The sequence below is a fragment of the Gymnoscopelus microlampas genome (assembly GCF_963454915.1).
Source record: "Gymnoscopelus microlampas genome assembly, chromosome: 1".
Lineage (NCBI taxonomy): Eukaryota > Metazoa > Chordata > Actinopteri > Myctophiformes > Myctophidae > Gymnoscopelus > Gymnoscopelus microlampas.
This window is the reverse complement of record NC_139962.1, coordinates 52,045,189-52,068,313: the sequence shown is the minus strand read 5'-3', so window position 1 is coordinate 52,068,313 and position 23,125 is coordinate 52,045,189. Positions and strand designations below refer to the sequence as shown.

At 39.7% G+C, this 23,125-nt stretch overlaps 3 protein-coding genes across 3 annotated transcripts; 1 reads left to right on the top strand and 2 right to left on the bottom strand.

Moving 5' to 3' along the window:
• Positions 1-1,421: 1,421 nt before the first annotated feature.
• LOC311043983 (UDP-glucuronosyltransferase 2C1-like) lies at positions 1,422-3,540 on the bottom strand (the record flags this gene model as incomplete). The annotated part of the gene is made up of 2 exons (XM_084055406.1): positions 3,530-3,540; positions 1,422-3,024 (listed from the first exon to the last, which is right to left on the bottom strand). Exon 2 carries the CDS (start codon positions 3,015-3,017, stop codon positions 1,422-1,424), a length of 1,596 nt encoding a protein of 531 aa, XP_083911532.1. The 5' UTR covers positions 3,018-3,024; positions 3,530-3,540.
• A 3,643-nt stretch (positions 3,541-7,183) lies between these two features.
• On the bottom strand, positions 7,184-9,466 carry LOC311043972 (UDP-glucuronosyltransferase 2C1-like; the record flags this gene model as incomplete). The annotated part of the gene is made up of 2 exons (XM_084055395.1): positions 9,424-9,466; positions 7,184-8,786 (listed from the first exon to the last, which is right to left on the bottom strand). The coding sequence occupies exon 2, from the start codon at positions 8,777-8,779 to the stop codon at positions 7,184-7,186; it is 1,596 nt and encodes a 531-aa protein (XP_083911521.1). The 5' UTR covers positions 8,780-8,786; positions 9,424-9,466.
• A 5,478-nt stretch (positions 9,467-14,944) lies between these two features.
• Positions 14,945-23,120, top strand: dhdh.2 (dihydrodiol dehydrogenase, tandem duplicate 2). Its single transcript, XM_084075020.1, has 7 exons — positions 14,945-15,063; positions 16,479-16,590; positions 17,474-17,637; positions 18,308-18,560; positions 19,997-20,121; positions 21,072-21,222; positions 22,699-23,120. The coding sequence occupies exons 1-7, from the start codon at positions 14,968-14,970 to the stop codon at positions 22,803-22,805; spliced, it is 1,008 nt and encodes a 335-aa protein (XP_083931146.1). The 5' UTR covers positions 14,945-14,967; the 3' UTR covers positions 22,806-23,120.
• Positions 23,121-23,125: the final 5 nt, after the last annotated feature.

Here is a 23,125-nt window from a genome sequence, read left to right as displayed (position 1 = left end):
TAATTCACTAAATACCAAATACAATAATAATGCACAATTGGCTGAGTCCTCACAAAGGGGGGTAAGGAACCCATGTATATACTTAGCAAGGAAGAAAAAAGAAAGCAAGCAGTGCTTAAGGTAAATATGGTATTACTGCATGTGTCTATCCCTTATCCAGTTCTTCTGGTATATAAAGTAAAATCATATTACTTCCACTCATATATAAAAAAAAACAAAGCAAGTTGTTTTCTTTTTTAGACTCAGATTAGCTTTACTCAATTGTATTCAAAGACTCAAGGACTCTGACGTGTATAATGTAATGTGAATTTATGAATTTATATTATGACTACGCTTTGTGTACAAGTTGGTTGGTAGTTGTTAATCTGTACATGGACAGGGGAAGTTGCCGTACCTACGGACAATAAATGGGACACTTCCGTTGCCCGCAGCACACAACGCCGATGAAGGCTTGCCGCTGAAACACGTACGTCCTGTCTGCTCTGCAGCATACCATGCCTACTTAAATATATGTGAATACTGTAATAAAAGGACTGTTCCGTGAGTGCTGGTATTCAATTAATAATACCACATTTATTTCCATTGAGAGGTGGAAGACATAACTTCTTATAGGGCCAACGCAGCCAATGCTGGATGTTAATTACCCCTGAACTTATGTGTGAATGCTGCATGCAGTAAAATGAATATATTTATATTTATTCCTTTCAGGACACTGTTTTTACCTACAGTTTGAATTATGACTACCATTTGGTAAGAGAGTATTACCGTAACCACGTAAACCTTATATACTTCATTGACCAGGTACCCCAGGGTTCTATACTTGTCGCCTCTGAACCAAATCTCTTCGTCCGAAAATCGCAGATCTACAATCTCACATGGTTTCGCGTTGCAAGCAACGCGCTGTGAGCTTAAAGATCTGCTATTTTTTTGCTGAATGATCACATATTGTGACATGCCCAGAATAGGAACGCCAGGATGCATGTGGTTAAGATGACGACCAGATCAGTGAGACAATGCTCATATAGTAATGTATAGTATTTGCCATTCATATCAAGGCTGTATGCAGCCAAAAATACATTTTCAATTACTGTATTAACTGTCTGTTTGTAATTACAGTTTTTGTAATAAACACATTATTTATTTAAATTAAATGCCCAGGGTTTTCATACAATGTCCTATCAAACATAATGCTATACATTATTACAGAATTCATAAAGTTAAGAGGTGTTTGCATATTTGTAAAAAAAAACAAAAGTTATAGGTTGTTGATTACATTTTGTATGTATATTTCACTCATAGCAAAATGTTATTTGCTAATAACCAAATAACAAAAATACCATAATATTGCTATTTCACTATAATTATTTGCTAGGAGTGATATAGTCAAGGAGTTGAAATAGCTACCAACAACTCCTGCTCAATTAGTCAGATTTAATCTTTCTTCTGAAACATACCCTGACACATACACACTTGATTAGAGCAGCAAATAGAACCACAACAAGCAGCGCCACTGTTACTAAAAACAACATGACATCTACAGAGTGGTACGAGTACCAGGGCATTTTGTAGGACTCTGTGCGGAGGTGAGCGGCACCTTTGTGTCTCATAACGAACTCTATCCAGAAGAGGGCGCTGTCCAGTGGTTTCATTGGCTTGTCTCTGTGTAGCCTGGAGAGCCTCTGCATGTTCATCCTGTAGGAGGGCTCATGAAGGACCTCCTGTAATGCCTCCAGGAAGTTGTTATCTTTGTCCACTGTGGCCATCGAGAGAAGAACCGCGCCTCCTCTCTCTTTGAGACGCAGCAGGTTGTCGTATTGGTCAAAAAACAAAGGTAGACCCACAACAGGCACTCCGTGATAGATGGCCTCTTGAACTCCATTCGTACCTCCATGGGCCACAAATAGCTTTATCTTTGGGTGTCCCAGAAGATCGTTTTGTGGCATCCAGTCAAGCAGTAATGTGTTGTTCCCCAGAGTAGCAGGCCTGTCCCCTTTATGCCTCCAAATTACTTTCTGAGGTAGTTTGGAAAAAGAGGCAGCTATCTCATCTGTTATGTCAGTAGGCAGTCCGCTGACAAAGGTCCCCAGAGACATGACGATGACTCCATGTTCCCCAGAGCTCTGGACAAAGTCCTCCAGGTCTTGAGGAAGAGGTTTAGCGGGTTTGCACTGGAATCCTCCCATATAGATAACGTTAGGCATGGTGGGGCGAGGGAACTCGAACACAAAGTCAACCCTCATCAGCCACAGGTCTGCCCCCTGCAATAACTCATTGAATTTGACCTCTGGTCCAAAGAACTCGTCACAAAAAGCCTGATATACAGGAGTGACTAAAAGTATATTTTCAGCTTGATTTAGCAAATAGAAAAGCATGTTTTTAACTCTTTGTGCAAAATTCATTTTGTCTGATAATCCCGACATAGTCATTGGGATATAAGATAAAGGTGTGGGTGCAATGCTGTTATGTCCCTCCCCACTGGTTACCCATCGCACATTGTAGACTAGAGGAAGCTTTAGATAATGAGCCAACAAAATACCACCCCCCCATGCCGGGTCAGTAAGGACTAAATCATAGTTTCTCTCCTTGATGTCATTCATCAAATCTGTGTTTTCGAACATGTTTCTAGTCATTTCACAAACCATCCTGGGAACCCTTGTGAGGAAATCGAGTGCCTCCAATTCCAAATAAAAGAAATTCAAAGCAGAACTTTTGCCTCTTTCTATATCCAGTAGTTTGTCAAGAATTGAGTTCACAAAGTCCTCATTGAACCCTTCAGTCACAGGCACAGTGATTGAGTCATAATAGGAGGATTCCTCTTTGATGTACCAGCTTTGAGTTGTCCTCACCACTGTAATGGAGTGTCCCTTTGAGTGTAGAGCTTTGACCAGGATATCCATGTTCACCCAGTGACTTCCTTCTAACGGAACAACCAGAATCTTACCTCCTTGGCAGAATGGCCAGAGAACCATTAAACATGTCACAAGGAGGCAAACTGTCCTCCATAGCTGCCATGCCATCGCTTACCTATAGTTACAAGCAAAGATATATGTTCAATATCTTTTAAATGTTGAAATCTACACAATATATAATTGTTTACTGTATCAAAGAAATTGTAGTGTGATATCAAAAGTAGCCTGTCAGAGACACTATAAGATAAAAAAATATATATAATTCAATATTAATGACTTGGGGTATTAGTACTTCTTAGGCTTACAATGATTAAAATCCTGTTCTGTTTGATATGCTTCATTCATATTGGAATCAAATAATTCTCACTGACAATGCCTATTTATCTACTATGCCTATCAGCAACATGCAATGGTTACTGTAGATATCTCTTTTTGGAGATGCAAGTTAAGCAAATTTTGTCCTGGAGTAGTTATAAGAATTGTCTGAGATTTGCACCTTTATAACTAGTATGCTAATTCAGTACATTTAACAATTGAGCCCAGTTCGAACCGTCTGACAATGGAAGATATCAAATAAACTAAAGGTAACAATCCCATGAATCATGATCAAGTTTACTTACCGATATTGAAAGTCCACGAATTTAAAACAATTGTGTTGTCACTCAACACTGTGATAGATATTGGGTTGTTTAGTAATCTTTCCTAGTGAAGTTCAAAGTTGTGTGTGTCTGTGTGAATGAATGTGAAGCAGGGCGTTGCTTAAAAAGCATCATGCTGTATACCTACCCTGAGTAAATAAAGGTTTAAATAAAGTTTTTTCTCTTTTTTAGTTCAACCTGCATGCAATCTATAGTTGTGTAATATGTCATGGGGTCAGTGGTCACAGTCCACATTCAAGGTTAACTTGTCTTAACACAACACTCACATGAGAGTTGCATGAAATGACATGCCATACAAGTAGCCTAAACATATGAACACATCATGCCACTGTTATAACTTGTTACAGCATGTCTTAGCATTTCAGCATTTCAAAGTAATATATTGGCTATAATATTATGTTTTAGTAATGAAAGTTCAATATTATGATCAAGGCCCCAACCAATAACCATTGTGTGATTCAAGGTCCATACCAATAAACCTACAGTTGTGTTTCCCTTAATTGTCTATCAAAATAATACCTCACATTCTAAATTGTGCCTGATTTATACTTAAATTTCGTGTTACATGAAAATGACATGAAATGCCATATAAGTAGCCTAAACAAATGAACACATCATGACACTGCCATAACTTGTTACAACATGTCCTAGCTAGCATTTCAGCATTTCAAAGTAATGTATTAGTAATATCATTATGTTTTAGTAATTAAGGCTCAATTTTATGAATCAAGGCCTCAACCAATGAACCTATACGGTTGTGTTTCCCTTGTCTATCAAAATACCTTAGTTGAGGGGAGCTACAGTAATATGCTTAAGGTAACTAAGGCCAGAACAAATATAAAAAAAACCAATGTGTTTCTGCAAAAGCAATACAAATATGGATTAACTGTGAAAATGATTTAAAAATATGTAGTTCTATTGGTAAATTTAAGATAAGGTATAACATTTAAATGGTAATGAAATATATTAATATAATATGATAGGATAATTATATACGTTGCTATAGGAAATATAATGATGTGGAATTGTTGATTAAGCAATTATTTAAAGTATAGAAATATTATCAATGATTGATTATGCAATTAATGTTCTGTTTTATATAGCTTAGAAATATTATATATATTTAGATTTATATAGCATAGGAATATTTTCTTTTTCAATGATTGAGTATTATACAATAGATTTTCTGTTTTCAATAGATTATTCAATGCAAGGAGGGTAGGCACTATAAGCTAATAGCTTCAGCCTACGCCTTTTCGGTCAAGCAGTTTTGTTCTGCTTTGTTTTTGTTTTTAATTGTTTTGTCTTTTATTGTATGAAATGCCTATGTGTGTATGGTTTATTGACCGAAATAAACTTTAACTAACTAACCTCACATTCTAAATTGTGGCTGATAGTTGTTATAATTAAATGTCTTTATCAATGTTGCCACTTGCCAAGGCCACTAACCCTGCTCATGTCATGCAGTCATCAGGTACTTTCAACTGTCCTGGGCCCTGCTGCCACCAAGGATGAGCCAGAATATCTTAGCTCATAGTTAAAGGTAGGGTGACCTGGGTGAGTGATATTTTTTGGTAATTTAGTTTTTTTTGTTAAAAAAGGTTTAAGTACCATATTCTGTTATCATTGCTACAGAGCGTTTGTTCGGTCACAGGGGTCTCTCCAGCTCTTTAGTAAACAGAATAACGTACATTTTCAGGTAGGTGACACAATTTAAGCCAATCAGGAGAGAGCACTGAAAATGCATTTTCTGTTTAATAAAGAGCTGGAGAGACATGGGAGACTCCTTTTACTGAACAAACACTCTATAGCAATGAGTACTATCAGAATATAGAGCTATTTAACACGTATTTTAACCTTTAGAAGCCAGAGCCCCAGGCCTTAAACCACACTCTGACGGTAAACCAGGAGGATGGACAAAATAAGGCTATAACAGGTTGATGTGGCAAAGTTGGGTGGACCTTCTATCTGGGGTAGAAATCACACATTTTTGTTCAGACTCCTGACAAAGAACTGAATAAGCTAATTGAACCTGAATTAGTTAAAATCGTAGGACTTCAACTTTTGTTTTTAGAAAGACAATCTAGTCTTTCTAGAAACATTTTTTTCGGTCCTATTGAACAACTGTATTTTACCGCACTCTGTGAAGTTTCCAAATTAGTCTTGGCCTGTTTAACTGTCACCTGATACAATTTACATAGTCCAACAGGTTTTTAGGGGGTTCTGGTGCTTTCCAGTCAAGCACCACAGAACCCTACAGTATGTCCAATCACTAAATAATTACTTAGTAATAAAACCAGTACTCTGTTGGGTCACCTTCCTGGCAGCTAGCATCACGTAGAACTCTCGTCTCAGTCCTGGTCTAAAATCTCGACTCTCTGCCTAGCAACCACCTGCACAGGGGGACCCCTGGATAGCATGACTTTCATAGATTACATTTGGAAACAAATATATATTTACGTTTTAATTAATAATACATGCGAGACCATTACAAGCAATACATTTATTTTTATTGAGGCGGTGTACATATAACTTCTGAGGTTGATTACCCCCTGAACATAGGCCTATGTGTGCGTGCTGAAAAATGAATATTCTATATTCTTTTCAGGACACTGTTTTTACCTACAGTTTGAAAATAGCCGATCTACAAGCTCACAATGCTTTGCGTTGCAACGCGTTGTGAGCTTGTAGATCTGCTATCTTTGCAGTATGATCAGAATAGGAACGCTAGGATGCATGTGGTTGAGATGACAACCAGATCAGTGAGACAATGCTCATAGTAATTTACACTACAGTATTTGCCATTCATATCAAGGCTGTATGCAGCCAAAAATACATTTTCAGTTACAGTATTAACTGTCTGTCTGTAATTATTACAGTTTTAGTAATAAACAAATTACTTAGTAAAGTCAAATGCCCAGGGTTTTCATACAATGTCCTATCAAACATAATAATATACATTACATTACGGTCATTTAGCAGACGCTTTTATCCAAAGCGACTTAAAATGAGTGCATTCAACATAGGGAACAAAACTACTAATCACCAGAAGTATTAAGTGCATTCTCTTCTATAACAAGCAACTAAGACTATACCTAGCGCTAAAGTAAAAGTGCAATATATCAACTTTCATAAACAGATGAGACAAAATAGGAAAATCAAATGAGCACGAGCTAAAACAAATAAGTGTATCGAATAAACAAGATCCAATAAAACAATAAAACAAGAGTTTGTACAACTAGTTAACAACAAGTAGGCAAGGCGAGGAGGAAGGATAGTGTATACATTATTCCAGAATGTTTTTACAGAATAAAAATAAAAATAAAAACAAGTTATAGGTTGTTGATTACATGTGTTGTATGTAAATGTAACTGATAGCTAAAGTTATTTGCTAATGACCAAATAGCATTTATAACATTGCTATTTCTCTATAATGATTCGCTAACAGTGATTTAGGGCCACAATGGAAACAAGTCCCCAGGACTTTTTTGTGTTATCCTTTTAGCCCAAATGTGTGACTGTACCTCGTGCTGTTTGCATTTCTGTCTAATAAAGTATTCAATTAATCAATCAATCGTCAAGGAGTTCAAAGAGCTACCAACAACTCCTACTCAATTAGTCAGATTTAATCTTTCTTCTGAAACACACCCTGACACATACACACTTGATCAGAGCAGCAAATAGAACCACAACAAACAGCGCCACTGTTACTAAAAACAACATGACATCTACAGAGTGGTACGAGTACCAGGGCATTTTGTAGGACTCTGTGCGGAGGTGAGCAGCACCTTTGTGTTTCATAACAAACTCTATCCAGAAGAGGGCGCTGTCCAGTGGTTTCATTGGCTTGTCTCTGTGTAGCCTGGAGAGCCTCTGCATGTTCATCCTGTAGGAGGGCTCATGAAGGACCTCCTGTAATGCCTCCAGGAAGTTGTTATCTTTGTCCACTGTGGCCATCGAGAGAAGAACCGCGCCTCCTCTCTCTTTGAGACGCAGCAGGTTGTCGTATTGGTCAAAAAACAAAGGTAGACCCACAACAGGCACTCCGTGATAGATGGCCTCTTGAACTCCATTCGTACCTCCATGGGCCACAAATAGCTTTATCTTTGGGTGTCCCAGAAGATCGTTTTGTGGCATCCAGTCAAGCAGTAATGTGTTGTTCCCCAGAGTAGCAGGCCTGTCCCCTTTATGCCTCCAAATTACTTTCTGTGGTAGTTTGGCAAATGTGGCAGCTATCTCATCTGTTATGTCAGTAGGCAGTCCGCTGATAAAGGTCCCCAGAGACATGACGATGACTCCATGTTCCCCAGAGCTCTGGACAAAGTCCTCCAGCTCTGGAGGAAGAGGTTTAGCGGGTTTGCACTGGAATCCTCCCATATAGATAACATTAGGCATGGTGGGGCGAGGGAACTCGAACACAAAGTCAACCCTCATCAGCCACAGGTCTGCCCCCTGCAATAACTCAGTGAATTTGACCTCTGGTCCAAAGAACTCGTCACAAAAAGCCTGATATACAGGAGTGACTAAAAATATATTTTCAGCTTGATTTAGCAAATAGAAAAGCATGTTTTTAACTCTTTGTGCAAAATTCATTTTGTCTGATAATCCCGACATAGTCATTGGGATATAAGACAAAGGAGTGGGTGCAATGCTGTGATGTCCCTCCCCATTGGTTACCCACCGCACATTGTAGACTAGAGGAAGCTTTAGATAATGAGCCAACAAAATACCACCCCCCCATGCCGGGTCAGTAAGGACTAAATCATAGTGTCTCTCCTTGATGTCATTCATCAAATCTGTGTTTTCGAACATGTTTCTAGTCATTTCACAAACCATCCTGGGAACACTTGTGAGTAAATCGAGTGCCATCATTTCCAAATGAAAAAAATTCAATGCAGAACTTTTGCCTCTTTCTATATCCAGTAGTTTGTCAATAATTGAGTTTAAAAAGTCCTCATTAACCCCTTCAGACACAGGCACAGTGATTGAGTCATAATGGGTGGATTCCTCTTTGATGTACCAGCTTTGAGTTGTCCTCACCACTGTAATGGAGTGTCCCTTAGAGTGTAGAGCTTTGATCAGGATATCCATGTTCACCCAGTGACTTCCTTCTAACGGAACAACCAGAATATTACCTCCTTGGCAGAATGGCCAGAGAACCATTAAACATGTCACAAGCAGGCAAACTGTCCTCCATAGCTGCCATGCCATCGCTTACCTATAGTTACAAGCAAAGACATAATATGTGCGATGACTTTGACATTTAATATATAATGATGCAGTGTGATATCAAATATAGCCAGTCAGAGACACTATAAGATTACATTTTTCATTCAATATCAACGACTTGGGTACTTTAAGTAGACTAGAGCACTGAAATATTCTTTGGCTTACAATGATTAAAATCCTGTTCTGTTCTGATTCATATGCTTCTAATGGAATTAAGTAATTCTTACTGACAATGCCTATTTTCCTATGCCTATCTGCAACATTCAATTCTTACTGTAGATATCTCTTCAGTAATTTAGCACAGTTCTGCATGGTACTAGCAAAGGAGAACAATGGAACAGGAGCGCACACCAGTAGTGAGGAGGTGATGACCACAGGAGATAAAACTGTTTCCAAGAAAAGAGGTCGCACAGCTCGTAGCCACGATGCAATAACTTTTTAAAATTTGTTTTACCAACGTTTCAACACAATAATAGGTCTTCTTCGGGGTATATGTACTAGCAAAGGAGAAGGCAACAGTCTGACATGGAAGAGATCAAATAAACTAAACTAAACAAGTTCTACTCAAAACCTTTGTGCTCAAACCTTGGCAAAAAGGTAACAATTCCATAATCACGTTTACTTACAGATATTGAAAGTCCACCAATTAAACCAAAAACAAATGTGTTGACTGAACGCGCTGTGATATTGAGTTGCTCCGTTATCTTTCCTAGTGAAGTTCAAAGTTCAAAGGTGTGTGTGTCTGTGTGAATGTGAAGCAGGGTGTTGTATGCTGAGCACTTGTGCTCAACATACTCTACCTACAAGTAAATAATGGTTTAAAGGGATATTTCATGTTTGGGGTCATTATAACATCTAATTAGGCTTTTGTGAGCACCCCGGACATTTTTTAAGTTGCTCGATTCAGTATTTAGATATTTGATATTCCTTTTAGAAAACACCCGTCCTTGGTTCTGGTGACTCATACTGCCCTCCAAATATGTGAGGGGGGGTCATGTTTTTTTTATTACTTATAGTAATAGAAACAATATAGAAAAAAATGAAAAAGGGAATTGAAAAAACACGCCCCCTCAGGCATTAGAAGGACAATATCAGTAACCAAAACCAAGACGGGTGTTTTCGATTAATCTATCAATGGATTTTAAAGTTGCAATGGGTTTGTATAGGAAGTGGCCGTGTCTGATAAAATGAATATCAAATATCTAAATACTGAAACAAGCAACTTAGAAACTGTCCAGGGTGCTCACAAAAGCCTGAGTAGACATTAAAATCACCCCAAATATGTTTTAAAGACAAATATCCCTTTAAATAAAATTAAAAGGGATATAAAAAAGTCTTCTTTTTTGTTTTTGTTCAACCTGCATGCAATCTATAATTGTGTAATATGTCATGGGGTGGTCAGTGGTCACACATTCAAGGTTAACCTGTCTTAATAACATAACACTCATGTAACATGAGTATTATTACATGGAATGACATGAAAGTCATATATTAGTAATAATATTATGTTTTAGTAATTAATTAATCAAAAAAAGCTTGCCTGATTACATTTCAATATCGATGTTGCCACTTGCCAAGGCCACTCACCCTGCTCATTCTATGCACTCATCGTACTTTCAACTGTCCTGAGCCCTGCTTCCACCCAGGATGAGTCAGCATATCTTAGCTCAGTGTTAATAGCCAGACCCCCCCGGCCTTAAACCACACTCTGATGGTAAACCAGGAGGATGGGCAAAATTAGGCTATAACAGGTTGATGTGGAAAGACAATGTAGTATTTCTATAAACACAATTATCGGTCCTACAATGGAACAACTGTACTTTAGGCTACCTTAGTCTGTGAAGTTTCCAAATTAGTCTTAGTCTGTTTTACTGTCACCTGAAACAATCTACATAGTCCAACTGGTTTAAAGGGGGTTCTGGTGCTTTCCAGTCAAACACCACAGAACCCTACAGTATGTCCAAGGCAAGCACTACATAATTAGGACTAAATCCAGGATCACCTCCCTGGCAGGTATAATGATGTAGACTCTGGTCTCAGTACCGATGTAAACTCTTTACCCTTTCACTCTCTGCCTAGCAATCACCTGCCAAGTGACAGGCCATCAGGATTTTCTAACCTTGTTGCAGTGCATGTGTGTGTTATCCAGTGTAATAGTTCATGAGTCATTCACACAGATGTACCATAACTCCAATGGCCCCTGGGCTTAAACCTCTTCTTCCCACTACCAAAAGACGCACGCACACACGCGCACACGCACACACACACACACACACACACACACACACACACACACACACACACACTTCTAAACGATGTAAATTAAAAAAGTACTTCATACAGCACAGAAGAGAAAAGAGCAGGCCACAAATCAGATGAGCTATAGTCAGGCTAAAGTATGGCTGGGCCAGCATTCAGCTTGTTGTGCACCGGAATTAAGTGTCTGATGCTGACTGAGTAGGAGACCAGGGCTGTCAGTGCAACACGAGACGCCCCACACACACTTCCTTTCAATCACCAGGCTCTCATGGAAAACATCAAGCCACCGGATACATGCTCTCTCTCTAACATCATTCCAGTGCCAAAATCCGGAGATCTCTCAAAGCTAGACAACTACAGAGGCATCAGTCTGACATGTGTCATTGATTTGCAAAGTGCATTCAACTGGCCAGAGTGGAGGAGACAGCTAGAGGTTGGTCTTGGGCTAAACGCCAGGAACGCTGAGGTGATCATCACCTATGTAACATAATTCTGGACCACGCACCTCTAACAGCAACAGGAGGCACTGTGCTGTAAGAAGTCAGTGACTTCAAATACCTGCTGGGCTCATGTGTCAATTAGACAGAGAAACAGTGGAAAAATAACTCAAATGTTATACTTAAGTTAAAGCGCTTGCATGGAGGGCTCGTCTGAATGGCATGGCCAGTGTTTGGACGTCCAACCTCCCCCCGACATATCATTCATCAGCTTCTGTGTGATGGTAGAGTTTATGTTCTCCTATTTGACTGTGAATGCTGGACACAGAAGCCTGTCCTAAAGGTAGTCTGTGGATGGGTGCTACACCGGAATGCTACGAGCAGCACTACTAAGCATCAACCAGAACAAGGAGCACGTTACCAACACACAGCAAGCATCTGTTAGGGGGGTGCGAGAAGATAGCAGCCATGGAAGTTGAAGCTGGCTGGACACCGCAAGGAACTCTCAGCTAGCAAACTTTTGCTGTGGGAACCAACACACAGGCATCAATCATGAGGGTGTCGAGTGGACGTATATGAAAGATGCAGGGATGATCGATATGACTAGAGATGCTGCTGGAGGGCTCGTCTGAGGACAAGCAGCGATAGAGAGATTAACCCATTAAGACCTGAGGCCGAATCTACAAATGCCTTCTAAATGAATAGTTCTCAAAACTATTTCGTGCCAAGGATCCCCAAATTCATATGTATTTTATTTGGCCACGGACCCCCCATCTGAAAAGGTTTTGTGCCAGGGACCCCAGAAGAGAAGATGTGTGTTTAAAAAAAAACACTTTCAAGATCTGTTCAAAAACAGCAGATGTACAAGCTTGTAGCTTGTAGATCTGCTATTTTTGAATATCCAACGCTAAAATCTAAAATGACACAGATGCTTTCCCGGTTTTGTTAAACATCAGAAATACATCTTTTTTTAAATGCTTCAATTTCTGAGATAGTTTACTGTTTTTAAGCATTCTTTTATGATATTGGTGTAGCACAAAATGACATGTTTTCATCATGTCTTCAGAGGTCTACAAATATGCTGTTGGTTCCAGTGTACAAAAATAGGTTGCTGCTTTTCAAGGTGAGTCTACTCCACATAGACAGACAGGACCCCATAAATCCCCATAATTTGTTTTTTTATGTTCCAAAATGGTACAATGTTAAGTAGATTACCCCGTCTGAATTACACCTTATTTTCATGAAAATTACTTATACTCCAATCTGCCAATTATTTGATACAAAAGCCACTTAGTCGTTTGGAACTGAGCCATTACTTATTTATGTTTGGTCTTTCTGCAGTTATGATTGATTGTTCAACAACCAGGAATGTACATATAATATGTACTATAATAAAGTTAGTTATTACTAGGTCCACTGCAGGTCATCATCTTTTAATTATTTCTTTGACAAAATATCAACATTACTATTACAAATTAACAGGACAAACTGCAGTTACAATACTGGGAAAATAAAATAAATACAAAAAGAAAATTAAAATAAATATGGTGTTATCAATAGGTGTTATTCAAGGTTGCCTTTGCGACGTCACGCAATCAAAACGCATGGTTTGTTTCCACCTTGTGGTAGGAAAGGTCAACAACAGCCCATGTGGTCTCTGCCAGGCAGTAAACACCAGTGGTGTAAAGTAGAAATATACGCTTGTTTTATTGTTGTATTGTTTTATTGGATCTTGTTTAGTCGATACACTTATTTGTTTTAGCTCCTGCTCAATTGATTTAGCTATTTTGTCTCATCTGTTTAAGAAAGTAGGTAGCTGATATATTGCACTTTTACCTTAGTGCTAGGTATACTCTTGGTTGCTTGTTTTTGCAGAAAATGCACTTAAGGGCGCGCTCCCACCGCACTTTTATTTTCCCTCTGGGGCAGAATCTGCCAATGCTTTGTCAATGCAAATGCGTGGATTCACGCAAGAGCAGATTTTTCCGCTTGTCGCGCAGACCTTGCGTTTATCCACTCTACACGAAGAAGCAGAAAACTGCTGGAGGCAGGAGCTGATTTTCCCCCTCTGTCCAATCGGGTGAGTCGAAGGCGGACCGTCCCAAGACTCAGGAAGCAACATGGTGCTCTCAGTGGACCAACTGGTTGTAGCTGTTGCTTCTCACCCAGTACTTTATGATTTGACCATGAAAGAGTTCCATATGACTGACATTAAAGAACTGGCCTGGTTACAAGTCAGTGCGGTCGCAAAGGCTTCAGGTTAATGTAATAATATATTTAGTGTAATTATATTACTCTAACTATATATTTAATAGCCTTGTCAGTTAAAAATAGTCTTCACTTTTGCACTTGGGTTCGTACATCTATATACAAATTCAGATTTAAAATATAAAGTGCTTACCCCATGGCCACGGATTTTACAATCATGTACGGGCCCTCAGAAGTACCCGTATCTTCCGTAATGTTCAATAAAAAGCATTTTAATCCGATTGGTGGCCATTTTCCCATAGAGTTATGATGTACCAACAGTGCAATACACCTCTCAACCGCTAGGATCGCGCAGTTGAAAGCATACGGAGAAAATTACCACTGATTGGATTAAAATGCTTTTTATTGAACAATACGGAAGATACGGATACTTATGAGGGCCCGTACATGATTGTAACATCCGTGGCCATGGGGTAAGTACTTTATATTTTACATTTGAATGTGTATGTAGATGTACGAACCCCAAGTGTGAAAGTGCAAAGACATTTTTTGTCTAGTGTCTAGTGTCTAGTGGCGGTGCGGGCTACGGGGACGGTCTTGAATGAGTGACAGGTGCGTCACAGCGTTATTTTAGAATCCGCTGGCTGCAAAAAACTGTGGCCGCGCACAACCTGCGTTTAACAGCGGCCAGCCAACTTTTGGTGAGAGCGCGCCCAAGACTTCTGGTGATTAGTAGTTTTCGTTCCCTAAGTACATTTACTCAAGTACTGTACTTAAGTCCAATTTTGAGGTATTTTTACTTTACTGGAGTAGTTCCAATTTTCTACACTTTTACTTCTACTCCACTACATTTCAGAGGCAAATATTGTTATTTTACTCAACTACAATTAGTTACTTTGCAGGTATACCACTTCAGTCCTATTTTGTAAATATCCGATCTACAAGCTCACAATGCCTCGCATCGCAACAGTGAGCTTGTAGATCTGCTATTTTCAAACATTTTAGTACTTTTACTTGTTTACTTTAAGTACATTTTTATATCAATACTTTTGTACTTTTACTCAATTTTTAATTACAGACTTTTACTTGTAACAGAGTACTCCCTACGTTGCAGTATTGATACTTTTACTTAGGTAAAACATTTTGAGTTCTTTTTCCACCACTGGTAAACACTACAGTACGTCTCCACCTTGTGGTAGGAAACAGCAACAACAGCCCATGTGGTCTGGTCCGGACAGTAAACACTACAGTAACAGTCAGTCCAACATGGCAGCAACTACCCGGTGGGGAATCTGTAGTGCCGGGAAAATCAGTCATGATTTTACAGTGGCCTTGAAAACACTGCCTCCAGGGGACCATCAGGTACAGTATGTCACTTATGAGCATTGTGTCATATTTTGCATTAATTCTTCATTTTGTAGCACAGACCTGTTAACGCTTCCGCCATTCTAGCCCTGAAACATGACAGTCATGGATGAACTTTAACATAGTGTTTGCACCTTCTCCCTTTTTGATACGTACATCTACATAAACATTCATATTTCAAATATTAAGTGCTTACCCCATGACCATGGATGTTACAATTATGTACGGGCCCGCAGAAGTACCCGTATCTTCCGTATTGTTCAATAAAAAGCATTTGAATGCGATCGGTGGCCATGTTCTCCGTATTTCCTCCATACGCTTTCAACTACGCGCCCCTATCGGTTGGAAGGTATACTGCACTCTGATACATTTAAGCTCTGTAAGAAAATGGCCACTGATCGGATTAAAATATTTTCCAGTGAATAATACGGAAGATACGGGTACTTCTAAGAGCCCGTACATAATTGTAACATCCGTGGCCATTGGGTAAGCACTTTATATTTGGAATCTGAACGTGTATGTAGATGTACGAGCCGTAAATGGACAACAAGCTAAATTAGGTTGAAGTTCATCCATGACGGTCGTGACAGACGTCATGTGATCCATGGCTAGCCTAGCACAGCCACAGACCTGTGTCAGCAACTAAAACGCTTCCGTCATCCGCTGGTGGAATGTAGTTCATACAATAACAAATGCAAGATTGTTCTTTTACTTCGTATTGATCTAGATGAAACCCCCACAGCCACAGACAGAAGCAACTGGTGTTATTACTGCTAGCCACAGAACTGACTTATTTTTACTTCTATGGTTTAAGTACTTTTATTTGTACAAAAATACGTTCATTTGTGTGTCAGTAGGAGACGCAGATTTACTGTTTATGGACTGCATAGATCACTGTTTGTTTCCCAAACAGTGGGTCGGGACCTATCATTCTCGGGACTCGGGGCCCATGGGTCGCCGACCGGTTTTTATGGGTCACCAGTAAATATCAGTTTGTTTTCATTTACTACAATTTTGTAAAATTTTGTTAAAATTCCATGAATAAAACAAAAATATTCAAAGACATTCCATGAATTAAAAACAAATAAAATAAAATAAAACAAAAAAACTATTCAAATAGATTCCATGAATTGAAAATAACAAATACAAAAATAATTGGGTCACATTGGGGAGACATAACATTTCCCTTTTGGTTCTCGAGCTAAAACGTTTGGGATTCACTTAGATTACAATCTGGATTTGATGGCCTGGTTTACTCGGGAGGATAATTAACTTTGCTAGACTTAATAATAATAATAATAATAATAATAATACATCAGACTTATATAGCGCTTTTCTAGTACCCAAAGTCGCTTAAATGAAATGACTTCAATGAATCAATGAATGACAAGTGTAATTGCATTTTACTACAGATTGTGGCTGTGTCAGCTCGCAAGCTGCAGGATGCTCAGGACTTTGCAAAGAAGCACAGCATCCCACGAGCCTATGGCAGCTATGAAGAGATGAGCAGAGATCCAGACATAGGTCAGTGCTCTGCTAGCCTCGGAAACCCATGGCTTTTTTAGTGCTCTGCAAACCTAGCCTGGTTCCAAACCATAGACCCCGCCCAGGCTGATAATGGCTACTGCAAACCTACATCTAGGTCAAATGACAGTGTCAAACATTTGCTTTGAAAAAGCTTGGTGGTGCCAAATGGGTGATGATATCCAGTTATCCACACAATTCACATGGTTTCATATTATACTGCATTAGTAAATATTCTTAATTGTCTCTCAAATAAGATACTTTTACTCAAAAGTTGAGAAGAAGTATCCTGTCCATTAACCATTAAGACCTGAGACCGATGCTACAAATGCCTCCTAAATCAGTAGTTCTTTAACATTTTTATGTGAAGGACACCCAACATTATATGTATTTGTCCGCGGACCCCATCTGAAATTTGCGCCAGGGACCGCCAGAAGAGAAGAATTGTGTAAAAAAATGTTTTTTTTAAAGAACCACTGTTCCAAACCAATGTTCTAAATCCCAAGAGTTTTCTGAAAAACGTATGTTGCTATACATATAGCTAAAATCTAAAATGACACAGATGCCGGTTTCCCGGTTTTAATGGGATAAATCTCTCAAGCCAGAATGGGTTCCCATATTGCTAAATTGCTTTTCTTTTTAAAGATTTTTTTTGTGGCTTTTATGCCTTTATTGATAGGATAGGATAGTAGGCTGACAGGAAATGGGGAGAGAGATGGGGGGGTGACACGCAGGAAAGGCCGTCGGGATTGGGACTTGAACTCGCAACGTGCTGTCAGGCTACTTTAGAGCCTAGGTGCCTGGATCGTGCTTTTCTTTTTAGCGATATAATCATATCTGAGTCATTTTACTGTAGCATTACCATTTAGGTTTGTGTGTGTAGATGTGGTGTATGTGGGAGTCATCCACCCGTACCACCTGAGCGTGAGCCTGCTCTTTATGAACGCCAAGAAGAACGTACTGTGTGAGAAACCCCTGGCCATGAACTCCAGACAGGTACAGGAGATGGTGGCCTGCGCCAAGATGAACAATGTCTTTCTGATGGAGGTACGTGGAGCGCCAGCTAAAGTCCTGTTTGCAGAAAAATTGCAAATTTTGGTATAGTACAATAGTAAAATATGTTGTCACTGTTAATGCTAAATGAACATAACTTAAATGCAACAACATACATGCTGTAGTATAATTGTGGTAATCATTATATCAGATTAAATTAGCATTTTACACACACAGTGTTGTTCTTTTAAGTTTGGTTGTTGGTTTCAGTTGGGTTAGGTTTTAGTTATTGATTTGAAGCTTCCAGCTGTTTTTATATTAACATATTAATATATTAACATCGGTGGTGTGATAAAGAACCAGCTAGCCCTGGCCATGTCAAGTCTAATTTATTATCTGTAGTACGGCGGTGTCACCAACACATCACATGAAGATCAGCTCTTGACGGCAAAGCGAGACACTGTTGTATGATGGAGTATAAATTACACTTAACCCCATGAACCCAAGTGTCCCTATGCTGGGCTGAACATTCTGGGGAAAATAGCAGATCTACAAGATCGCAATGCATCACAACACACATGTTTTTTTCCGCGGAAAATATTTAGTTCAGAAGGCAAAAAGGAGTACTAATATAGAATCCTGGGGGACTCCAGTAAAGTGGTTTTCTGTCCCCTTCAGGATGTACCTCTGTCTCTTATTTTGTCCCTCTCTCCTCCTGTCCCAGGCGGTGTGGACCCGGTTCTTCCCAGCCTCTCTGGAGATCAAGCGGCTGTTGGCCCAGGGGGAGATGGGCGAGGTGAAGATGGTGAGGGCAGAATTTGCGGTTCCCCTCATGCACGTGCCCAGAGCCGTGGAGAAGGAACTGGGTGGCGGGGCTCTGCTGGACATCGGCGTCTATTGCCTGCAGTTCATATGTATGGTTTTCAATGGCGAGAAGCCAGAGTGCATCCAAGCCACTGGAGGTTGCTTGGACACAGGTAAATATAAATAGAGGGGCCTGTAAGTGACAAAGTCCTTTACCTTAACACTACTGGTTGCTGGCGGGAATGATTGTTTTAGACGTGTGCTCGACAAACCGATGTCCGTGCAGTTCATAACTAAAGTGTTTATTTTCTGTTCATGTCCGTCACTCTCAGGACACAAAATAATTAAGCAAAATACGGTAGTCCACAAATGTAATCTTGGTCACAGAGCACTGAGTCAGAAACTGTTTGCTTCTCCCGCCAATCAGCAACACCTGCGCTAGATTGACACCTCGTTTAAGTACCTGGCCAGCCTGGGACTTGACCGTAACCCTCTAGTGATCTAATTGAATCCCAGAAATCCAAATATGGCTCTTACAGGGCCCCTGGGGTTAACTGGGGAAACTAACAGTCAGTATTGTTTTAATGCACCAAATATGGTGCATCACGCACAAGTTGTACTGTACTGTACTGTACTGTACTGTACTGTAACTGAGTTCTCTACACCTGAACCGGGAGCATCTTGACAGGTACATATACTGTTGGGGTTGGGTGTCCTTGGTGAGGGGCATGTTAGTTGTACAATATACATTGTGTGTGTGTGTGTGTGTGTGTGTGTGTGTGTGTGTGTGTGCACGCACGCACGCACGCACGCACGCACGCACACAGAATTGCTGATATTTGGCTATTTTGTTTTTTACTGTGTTATCCACACTGTGGAGGAAGCTTGAAATAAAATAATTTCCGTGCCTATGATACTGCTAAAAGCTGTATTGTGTGATTATATAACAATAAACCCATTGAACCTTGAACCACTGAACTAGCTGACCCAAACCAACTACTTCTGCCCAGATGGATGCATCTTATTCTCATATAGGCTTCTACTTTTGTATCAACAACATATCAATGTCCATACTCAGTCACTACTGAATTTTTAACCAGTAAACTGGTGACCTCTTTGGGGTCATTTTAGCTTACTACAACTGTTCCTGTTGCACAACAACTTGGAATTTACAACTGTAAGAAATATTTTGCAATAGATTTGCCAGTAGTAGTAGTTTCATTTCCAACTATTCCTGTTGCTCAAGAACTTGGAATTTACAACTGTAAGAAATATTTTGCAATGGATTTGCCAGAAGTGTGAGACATTTTAAAACGGAACCTTTTTTTGTAATATTCCAGGCAGAAGAGGTCATATTATTGCTAGAGTGAAATTTCTGTTATGTGACAAGGTTGCATAAACACAGGTTTAAGCTCTTGTTTACACAGTTAAGTGCGTTACAGTAATGTTGGGTTGATGTTCTCAATCCATGTTGTGTAGTGAGACAATATGACTCTAAACTGTCATAATCGTCACTGAGCGTTGTATGTTTTGGTATTGTATAGGCCCAGCTGTGGAACTCTCTGTATTAACCATGGGTCTTACTGTATGTGTGTGTGTGTTACTTTAGGAGTGGACGAGGGCATGGTTGTCACTCTGAAGTTTTCCGGCAACAGGATGGCAGTGTTTACCTGCTCTGTTGCCGTGGAGATGCCCAATGATGCCATCATCGTCGGCACAAAGGGCACTATCAGGGTAGGTCACAGCAGGAGGCCAGGTTCAGCCCACCGCAACAAAACTCTTGGGATTTCTAGTCAATCAAAACTATCTTTACTTGAATCTGGATTACCATACCGGTACATTATTATATACCATAGGAAGTTATATTAATAACAGACCTGGGTCATATACTTTGCAGTTTACTTTCTAGTTACTTTCTATACTTTTTAGTTTTGTTTGATTTAGCTCACTTAGGAGCCAGATTATTATTAAGTAGTGAAGTAAATTAAACTAAATTATATTAATGAAATTACTGCAACTATTAAGTTATAGCCTGGAAACCAGACAAATTTGCCACAACTAAAACATATTGCCCTAGTCTGGCCATGCCAGGCTAATTAAGTTACAGTAATTGAAGGAGTAAGTGGAGTTATATTATGTGTGATATTGCATATGTGTCTGGGTAGTATCGGTAGAGCACTCGCCTTTGGACCACAAGGTTATGGGTTCAATCCCGGGCACTGCCAACTCAGTATGAGTAGCACGGGGTGGGTAACTTGTGGTAAGTACTGGGAGCTGATTGCAGGTGTTGTGGTCCACCTCAGCAATCCATCTCCCAGGGGTCTAGCGCATTGAAAAGGGGATAGACACCCTTGCTCTCTGCCGATACTGACAACTACGTCTGTCTTACGGGCCGTTCACTATATAACGATAACTACTGTATAACTATAACTATATTGTTCATCCTTGTCTTTTTCATAGTTGAGGAGTGGACACTGACATCCACTGTTAGAACATATTTTAAAACAATATCCTCTTCATAGTTACTGTATATTGCTTGGTGTGAACAGCACTTTAGAATCATTATGTAAAGTGAATGTACCAGAACAAAGATAAGAGATATGTGTACGATTATGAAAGATGCGGGCAAGCTATGTGCAATGTAGAATACACACAATAAAACAAATTGCATTTACTTTGTGCAGATCCCTGCCCACATGTGGTGCCCTACTTCACTAGTAGTGAATGGGAAGGAGACGGAGTACCCAGTACCAGAGCCCTATCTGCCGCTCAACTTCACCAACAGCACTGGGATGCGCTACGAGGCTGAGGAGGTTCGGCAGTGTCTGCTCAAAGGTACTGTGTAATCTTTAAAGAGTTTGTTCTACTGAATTGCTTTGGCCTAGACCCTGGCTGTACATACCAACTCAGAAGCACTTTAGGTTTCATCTCAGTATCAGTCAGCAAATATACATTTTGCAGTATAGTAGTAGTATTGTAGTAGTATGTAGTAATGGAAATCAAAGATTGTGCAAAAATCGTCCCATTAATATAGACCACATATTTAATACAGTAATGAGATAGTTGAATAAATACATGCATTTAATCCCATTATGAATACCCGGAGGGTTAATAGTCATTTAATTAATTAGCTTGGTCTGCTGCGTAGATGAATATTATAAGCTGTTGTGAGCACAACCTGTAATGTGGTTTAGTCACCACAAGGTGGCATCAGGACACTTCAACTTCACTTAATTTGTCACATCACAAGTTTACAGAGGTGTAAGAGAGAGCATTTTCTGTACAAGCTACCCATGAATTGCAGTTTGCATTTAAATAAGAATAGAACAAAACAATGTAAAATATACATAGTATACATATTAGTATACATATACATACTCATGTGCAAATAAGACGTAGCAGCAGATATCAAATATGTATGAAATGTGTTACATATGAAATGTCGTATACGTAAGGATAAAGGATAAGGATAATTCCTTTTAACAGGTTGTTCATGAAAGTCCTTGCGGTCTTGTTTCCAATGAGAACCTGTGAGCAATTAGGGGTTAAGAGTCTTGCTCAGGGACAAATATCATTTCATCGACACATATGCTTGCCTGGCCTGGAATCGAACTTGGGCCAACCAGGGCCTCTGGCTCCCTAGGCGGGCTCACTAACCACTCAGCTATGGCCACCTGCCACGTATGACAGTTACGTATATACATAGATAATCATAAAAGTGATAGTGCCAGTGTAATGGAGCATGTAAGACTGACATGGCGGACAGGGCACAGTGCCTGTTCAACAGCCTGATGGCCTGGCTATGGAAACTGTCCCCAAGGCTTAGTCTGTTCATTGGACATTTGATACTGCAGTATCGCCTGCCTGTTGGTAGCGGTGTGATACAGCTCGTTTCTGGGGCAGTAAGTGTCTTTGAAGATCTGCTTAGCCATGGCTGACTCACTGGTCCTCTCCACTGCAACACCATTGATGTAGATCAGGAGTCTTCAACAGGGGGCCACCAAATGTTTGTGTGATATTTTTTTACATTAACCACTTGAACCTTAGCATCCCTATTCTGGTGGTTAAAAGGAATGTCTGAAGATATGTATGAACAAGAAACACTAATTTACACAACACCGATGATAGTGCTGTCAAACTAGTCTATGAAGCCATCTATGAAATCTCTGAAAGTGTTCTATATAACACAATTTTATATATATTTGGACTGAAAAACTTTGAAGACCCCCGATGTAGATGATTGTTCCTTTCCAGTAAAGGTACTACAATGGCTAAATTACATTTGGAGTGTCCCATTTCTCTTTCCTGTAGGGATGAAGGAGAGTCCAGGCATGTCGCACGCAGATTCTCTCCTACTGGCTGAGCTGGAAGATGAGGCTCGTCGGCAGGTGGGAGTGGTGTACCAACAGGACCATTAACACTCACCCCCCATGCCACGGCCACCACCCTTTGTTTAATAAAAGGGTTCAGTTCTGGGGAGACTGTGTGTCATCAAGTACATTTTGCACTGACCTGTGACCTCCCTATAAGAAGACTAAATTACTTCTGTAGGAGTCCAGACAGTAGATTCACAATGAGACCATGTGTGTGATGCCAATCTATATTAAAATGACTTCATGGTCCAAGTGGGGGGTTATATTTTTTGGTACAATAGTAAATAAAATATTGCCTTTTTTAAAACAAATTAGCATTTTGCAGTACTGATATTTTTTTAGTACAACAGAACATTGTTTTTTTT

What these genes read in the sequence shown, in the direction of transcription:
- dhdh.2 (XM_084075020.1), top strand. Translation starts at nt 14,968, where the DNA reads ATGGCAGCAACTACCCGGTGGGGAATCTGTAGTGCCGGGAAAATCAGT. An exon ending in ACAATGTCTTTCTGATGGAG is followed by an intron (nt 17,638 to 18,307) that starts GTACGTGGAGCG and finishes CTCCTGTCCCAG; the next exon opens with GCGGTGTGGACCCGGTTCTT. An exon ending in TCGGCAGTGTCTGCTCAAAG is followed by an intron (nt 21,223 to 22,698) that starts GTACTGTGTAAT and finishes TCTTTCCTGTAG; the next exon opens with GGATGAAGGAGAGTCCAGGC.